The sequence below is a fragment of the Arvicanthis niloticus genome, chromosome 2 (assembly GCF_011762505.2).
Source record: "Arvicanthis niloticus isolate mArvNil1 chromosome 2, mArvNil1.pat.X, whole genome shotgun sequence".
NCBI classification, from domain to species: Eukaryota; Metazoa; Chordata; class Mammalia; order Rodentia; family Muridae; genus Arvicanthis; species Arvicanthis niloticus.
The window spans coordinates 62,585,185-62,592,902 of record NC_047659.1 but is presented as its reverse complement, the minus strand read 5'-3'; the positions used below and the strand labels follow the sequence as shown (position 1 = coordinate 62,592,902).

General features: G+C 31.9%; 1 protein-coding gene across 2 annotated transcripts; it reads left to right on the top strand.

Moving 5' to 3' along the window:
• Nucleotides 1-1,005: 1,005 nt before the first annotated feature.
• LOC117704246 (olfactory receptor 4P4-like) lies at nucleotides 1,006-7,140 on the top strand. Of its 2 annotated transcripts, none has more exons than XM_076929051.1 (3): nucleotides 1,006-1,108; nucleotides 1,455-1,559; nucleotides 3,144-7,140. In XM_076929051.1, exon 3 carries the CDS (start codon nucleotides 3,176-3,178, stop codon nucleotides 4,109-4,111), a length of 936 nt encoding a protein of 311 aa, XP_076785166.1. In that variant the 5' UTR covers nucleotides 1,006-1,108; nucleotides 1,455-1,559; nucleotides 3,144-3,175; the 3' UTR covers nucleotides 4,112-7,140. The 2 variants fall into 2 exon arrangements, with proteins under 2 accessions (XP_076785166.1, XP_076785165.1); XM_076929050.1 differs by lacking the exon at nucleotides 1,006-1,108 and adding an exon at nucleotides 1,119-1,210.
• The last annotated feature ends 578 nt before the right edge of the window (nucleotides 7,141-7,718 follow it).

Below are 7,718 nucleotides of genomic sequence, written 5' to 3'. Positions count from 1 at the left end.
CCAGGAAGTGTGATAACATTTGAAATGTAAATAAATAAAATAACCTATAATAAAAAAAATCCTGGGAATATTGAACTATTGTTCCCAACTCTCAAAAAAATATCAAGCTAGGAATCTGAAAACACTGATAAACTTGTCCCCCAATTGTGTGCCATAATTCTAAAGTGTATCATTGTTTCTAAATACATAAGCTTTTTAATTTAAAAATAAAGCAAAACCCAACAAGATAAAAATATGGCAAGACAAGAAGTCCACAGACCCAAAAAAATATCATCAGATTATGGCCAAATCTTCGACAATGAGCCTAATTGCGGCCACTTCATATTGAAACTGTAACAACCACAAAGAGACAGACAGACAGACAGACAGACACATACACACACATAATTTATTTCTTCTTTCATCATCTAATATTTTTGAATGATTAATTTGGCTAGTCTTACTTATCATTGGGAGTAGCAATGCATTTATATGCATTTATATGAATTTAAACATTCATTTCTCTGTTCCTTTTCAAATCACATGAAATATTCAGTGAAGGACTGTGGAATAGTTTATTACTGTTCTGTGTCATCTGACCAAAAACATAATGTTCAGATGCAAATCACAGAACTCATAGGGACTGTCTGTGTCTGTCTGTGCTTCCTTTCATGATGTTTCTGGGTAACATTCTGAAGATTCTCTCTCTCTCTCTCTCTCTCTCTCTCTCTCTCTCTCACACACACACACACACACACACACACACACACATACACACACACACATACAATACACATATACAATTTCCATTTATGCCTCCTATCCAGAATCAAGGACCCCCTGCAAGTAAAACAATGTTCTTTTAGAGATTCTCAAGTGTTCTTCATATTCTTCAGAGAAGGATATTTCTTTGAAGTCCTTGAGGCTTTCTGGATCTCAACAATAATATTGCCCCCTGGAGACACTGTGCTTAGAAAGAGGCTACTACAAAAAAGAAAAATCAATTGTAGCTTCCATATTCACAAGAGGCTCGAGAGTGAAAGGTGTAAAGGTGCACAGCTGATAATTCTGTGGCATAAGCATCATTTACAGAAAGCTTTTAAGGGAAGAGGTAGCCCTACATTCAAATGTAAAGATGTTATAGTTTCTTTTGTTTGTACTTTACTCTTGTTGTCATTTTAGAATATGATATGTATCTGTGAATATTTAGCTTTGTACATATCTGTAAATGGTACTTTCGAAATATTCTCATTAATCTTTGGTAGACTAAGTATAAAGAATGATTAGGGTTCAAGATGAAGGATAATTTTCTTATCTACTGAAAAAAGATGGCAGTGCAAATCTATAATTTTTAAATCGTATTCTTCTTAAACATTAGTAGAACTTTCCACATGGAAAAAAGAAATTTAATCTTGAAAATGTTTTGAGCAGTTAAATTTGTCTGGCCTGATTTATAGTCTTTTGTTTTATTTCAGGTGTTCATGTTAAGAAAAGTCAGCAAGATGAGCTACTGAGAAGGGTACTTGTGGAATGAGGAGTATTAGACACTAATCACAAGATCATCCATAAGTCATGTGCAGGTAATGTTCATACTACTGTATTGTAGGTATTCGATGTTAACTTGTTATTTTTAAGTTATTAATCCAGATGTTATCAAAAATTGAACCAATGGGTTTGGAGTCTGATACCATATGTAAGTTCTTCAAATTATTAGATTTTCATATTTGACTCTTTTTGGAACAAATTTTCTCCAGAAATAAAGCACAAATTTCAAATATAAATCTGATCTATTTTTTAAAGAAATGAAATATTTACTATGTTTTGTGAAGGTGCTATTACTTGTACACATTCTTAGGTTAAGTTCTGATGTTTAGGAGATTAAATGGGAGACAAAGATTAGGAAGATATTCTCAAAACATGAGACATTTAACACTTCTATTGGTAATGTAATAAAAAAACAACTCAAATTAAATTTTTAAGTCAATATAATAAATAATTACTTCTAAAGTTCTATTTAAAGCCTCAAGTAGTCACAGAGGTCACATTTACTAAAATTATAAAATATGGCAAGTTTGGACAAATACCCTAAACATCACTTGGAATAGAAGGTATGATTTACATAGAGGTGTGGTTAGTAAATTAGGATTTAGGTTCATGTAGGAATTCCTTTTGGCTATCATTTAACTTTGTCAGCAGAGACAGAGGGGAAGTATTTTGTTCTTGCCCTTCTCCTCCTTTCATAGCTTGGTAATAAAGCTTGATAGTGTACCTACAGAATAGAGAATAATATATGTGAATGTACCAATAAGTCTCAAAACAGATGCAAACTAATATTTTTTTACTACAGAGTTTATACTTTGATTATAGCCTATCTTTAAATTTGTTGGCTACACATACACTGTGAAGACTATAAATTATCTGTGAATTTCAGGCATTTTTTTCCTGAAGTTACTGTACACTGTTAATCAGTCTAGATTTGCATAAAGATAATCTTTTATACTAATGTATAGATGAGAAATACAAACAATTTTTCTTTCTTTACAAAATCTTGATAAAAAGTTAATATATTTTTACCTTGCTAATTATCTTTAGAACTTAACCAACTAGAATATTTTATTAACTTTAATAAGTGATTCTCATGTCTCTACCTCTTTGACATATCTCTTGGAATATTTCTCATCAGTCATATAATTCTCAATTTAAAAATTTTAAAAGTCACAAATATTTTTCTTTAGAGAGTATGAAGGTAGCTACAATATTTAATATTGGAGAGAAAGAAAACCCTATTGAAATACATAACTGTTTTGAATAAACTATGCAACTGAAAGCATAAATAAGACATATTTTCCACATTACATTATATTACTTTCTTGTTTCAAAATTTGCACACAAAACAACATTTTATTTTCATTGAAAAATAGTAAAGATAATTTATGTTTTAACAGTTAAAAGATTTTTGATATTGCTATTAAGACAGATTATTAGAGATAATCAATAAAGAACTATTTGAAATACAAAGTTTAATTTCCAAATACCAAGGCAATTTATATTGATTTATAAATGATCGACTGGGGTATTTTATAATAATGTCCAATACTTGTTTATAATGCTTATGTAGTTGTTATTACATTGAAAATACTTTGCCTAAATCTTTTTTTCCATAGGTACTCAATAATTCTTATACAGACTATAATAAATGGAATGCAAGAGGAATATATCAGAATTTCTTCTCATGGGACTATCTTCCAAGCAGAATATTGAAGTGTTTTGCTTCATGTTCGTCTTATTCTGCTACTTTGCCATCTTGTCTTGGAATCTGCTGATCCTTTTCTCTATTAGATGCAGTTCTCTGTTCAACCAACCTATGTACTATTTCCTCAGTCATTTATCTTGTATGGACATTTGCTATACTTCCTGCGTGACACCCAAATTAATTGGGGAATTGCTTGTAGGAGGAAAAACCATCTCCTATACAAACTGTATGGTACAGGTCTTTGTCATGCACTTCTTTGGAATGATTGAAATTTTAATCCTAACAGCCATGGCCTTTGACCGCTGTGTGGCCATCTGCAGACCTCTTCACTACATGGTCATTATGAGCCGAACCAGGTGCAATGTCCTTATCTGGGCTTCCTGGGTTGGTGGGGTTGCCCATTCCTTTCCCCAGGTTATGATGCTAATCTGTTTGCCCTTCTGTGGCCCCAATGAAATAGACCACTACTACTGTGACATTTTCCCTTTGCTGAAAGTTGCTTGCACTGATACCTACATCGCGGGTATCCTCATGGTCGCAAATTCAGGAATTATTGCCTTTGTAATCTTTGTTATTTTGTTTGGTTCATATGTGGTTATACTGTTCACGTTAAGGAATTATTCAGGAGAGGGAAGACGCAAAGCTCTTTCTACCTGTGGATCCCATATCTCCGTGGTTATTTTATTCTTTGGATCTTCCATCTTTGCCTACCTGAGACCTCCTACTACTTTCCCTGAGGACAAAATCTTTGCCCTGTTTTACACTATTATTGCTCCTATGTTCAACCCCCTCATATATACTCTAAGAAATACAGAGATGAAGACTGCTATAAAGAAAGTTTGGTGTCAGACAACATTTTTAGGAGAAAAACATAGTTAATTTGCTTTATTAATAGGATGTTAAAACACTGCACAACTGTTAAAGAGGCTGTATCATCAAGAGGAACAATTAATGTTTTAACTGTTCCAAATTTTGCTCATTCATAATTAGCAAAAATGAGAATATGAAGAATAATTACTAACAAATATTTTACTTTGCAACCTAGTAAGAAAATAAACACTGAAATTATTCTGGATTTAATAAATGATACTTTAAATTCATAAATATTAAACTTTATTATTTTTTATTTTTCCCACTCTGTTTTTAATACCATTTTAATTAAATGCAAGTATTAAGGTCAGTTCAAGGTTGAGGAACTAGCAATACAATAAATGCAAATAGTCAAGGAACAAGCAAGACAATAAAGACAAATAGTCAAAGAACAAGGAAGGCAATAAATAAAGTCCTGTTACACAATCATTTTCCATACTGATTTAATGTTACTAGCTCCTTCAATTGATTTATTACATGATGATAAACACTTTTTCAAGCACAGTTTAGGAATAGATTGAAACTGCCTTCAGAAGAAGTGTTATAGTAATGAACTTTGTATTGTGACAGAATTTGTAAATAACCCTTATGTAATAAGTCTCTGAAACAAATCATTCTATGAAATCTTAAAAGAAGAGAGATAATTTGAGTAATTCTCACATCAAATATTCATCATGAATTCATTTGAGAGTTGCTAGCTTGCCTACTTATAAATGTAGGCATATACATTAGCTTTATGAGTGGTCCCATTTATTGTCACAAACAATGACTTTACGGATTGTTTCATTCTTAGGCACATACAATAGATTTATGAATGATAACAGGTTTAGGGTGAATTTATGAGTTTGTCTCTTTAAACGTCTTCAGCTTGTAACGACACTGAATAAGAAAATACTTTTTTTTTCTTTTCAATAAAATTTATTTAGTTGAGGAGTTCTCTGATTACATGTTTGGAGAAAAGCAGCACATGCCAGATTGTCTGGATACATTTATATGACAAAAAAACAAAACAAAACCAAAAACAAAACCAAAAACAAAAACAACCTATTTTACTCTGATCAAATGTTATAGTGCCACAGGTTTTTTTTGTTTTTGTAATGTTTAGGCTATTTGTTAACATATAAAGAATTGTTATGCATATTGTGGTCTTTTGATACACACAGTTGTCTCCCTTCCCTCTAGCACTCTTTGGAGCTTCCTACCCTTTTTCTGATTTGTTTTGTTTTTAAATTATTTTCATAACATTGTATTTGGAGCATATTCTTTCTTGTTTATAACTCCTCCTAGAACCTCCCTCCCTGCCTCTCTACACATCCAACTTCATGTTTTCCTTCATCTTCCTCTCTCTTACTCAAAAAATTCAAAACAAAATAAACTGATAACAAGTCTAAATACCAAAACAAAACAAAAAGTATACAAAAATCCATGGAATACATTTTGTGTTGGCTAAGTACTAATGAGAATCGGGCCTATCCTGGAGTACTGTTAAAATACTCAGTTACCTTCCATTGAGGGGGGGGGGTGCAGATTTTCCCTTTCTCAGTAGGTATCAATCAGAAATAGCATCTTTGTTAGGAAAGAATTTTGTGTCTACTTCCACTTTGCCTTTATGAAATTTAGTCCAGAATGAACATGTACAGGTCTTGACTTGCTCTTGTAGTCTCTGTGACTTCACTTGTGTATCAGTCCTAATGTTTCCAAATGGTGCTTTTTCTTAGCATCAATTACTACCTCTGGCTCTTACAACTTTTCTGTTTCTTTTTCAGCACATATGCTGAGGGGAGAGGCTAACAAAGACATTTAACTTAATGCTGAGTGTTCCAAAGTCTCTCATTATCTGCACATTGTTCAGTTGTAGGTCTCTTATTTAAAGCCACCTACTACAAGAGGAGGCTTCTCTGATGAGGGCTGGTTGCTGCACTGATTTACCAATATAACAATTATGTCAGTGAGAGTCATTTTATGTTATGCTTCCTTATCATAATAGTAGTAATAGCTGGTTCTTTTAAAAAAAAAACTATTTTTGTGTTACATGTATTCCACTGCCTTCATTTGTCCCACATTCCTTGTTTCTTTATAGCTTATTTTCTTCATATTTTACTTTTTTCTTTTATATATTTATGTGCTTTTCTAGGCTCACTCCTTCCCCCTAAAACCTATTTTCTCAGTTTTAATGGTAATCATTTACTTGCCTAACAACATAAAGCAATATATACATTTCATGGTTGACGGTCATTTTATATCTATTTTCAAAGTATTCCATGATTGCCATTCCTAGGACCTAAATGTGCCCACTTTATCATATAATCATGCAGATTCTATGAAGAATAATTAGCTTGAATTAGTGGAGCTAACAAAAGGATGTAATGTAGATACTGATTTGGTAACTCTTAGACCTATCAATATTACCCAAGTGACCATTGCCTAGGGTCGGCTGTCCCCGACCTATATATATTTATTTCAACATTAATTTCAATTCATACTCTCACAAAGGAAACCACTTATCCCATTTATGTTTCTCATGGAAGAGTCCATGGACCTTTTATTTCAATGGTTAGGCTCTTGAAGGTGTTGAACGTGTATCTCATCTTACTCAGAGCTGCCTAACAAAATGATGTGTAGACACTGGGGCATGCTCTAGTAAGGTAACCTTGTAAACTTTCCCTTTATTTCAGTATCTCCCTCACTTAATCTCTACTTCCATTGCTTTAGTCATAAGAATAATTCAGGTTTCAATATAAAGAACATACTGGATATTCCACTTCAGCTTTTATGTATGTATAATAATCAAAACTAGAACAGGAATTAAGACTGTGGTTCTCATTATTGTATTATATAACTACCTTCTATTTAGTAAATTTAAGGTACATTTATATATCAATAGATACACCTGCACATCAGTTTAAGTAAATTTGTTAGCTAGACAAATTAAAAAGGTAGACAAAAGCTAAAATTCTTCCTCAGGATCGGTTATTATTCTTAATTCATAATTATTTGAACTTTAAACAAATAAATAAACTTGTTTACTTATTTATTCATTAATTGATTCATTCCTTGTTCTTTTTCCTTTTCCTCCTTTTTATTGAAAATATAACATTTCTCATAATATAATCCTGATTGATAATTGGATATATAAAACATTCATTTCTTTCCTTTACAGCACAGTATACCTCTTCTTAATCTCCTGGAAATATGTTCTTTCTAGATTTTAGACCTTTAATCAGTTTTTCAATAGTCTGCTGCTAATTTATTAAAATATTCCAATATGAACTTTCGTGAATTCTAGAATTTAAAGTGAACAATTAAAAACACACTCTCTTCCTATGTATGTTTCCTGGAGACTTACTGGATCTTCCTTATTCCTTTTGTCTTCAAGATTTATTTTATAGTAAGAAAAGCTGTGGTTTCTTAACCAAGTCATTGAGAAAATTTTTGCTTCTTAATAAAATATTAACAATTTTCAAGAAGAACATCTTGGGTTTGACTATTTATATTTTGTGCCTTTAAACAAAATTAGGTGGATTTAGTTTATAGCAGGGGACTTTTTCTATAACTCTCACTCTTTTTTTTTTTTTCATTGAATGCCCTTTACTGCACCAGGTGTTAGTGTGTGTTC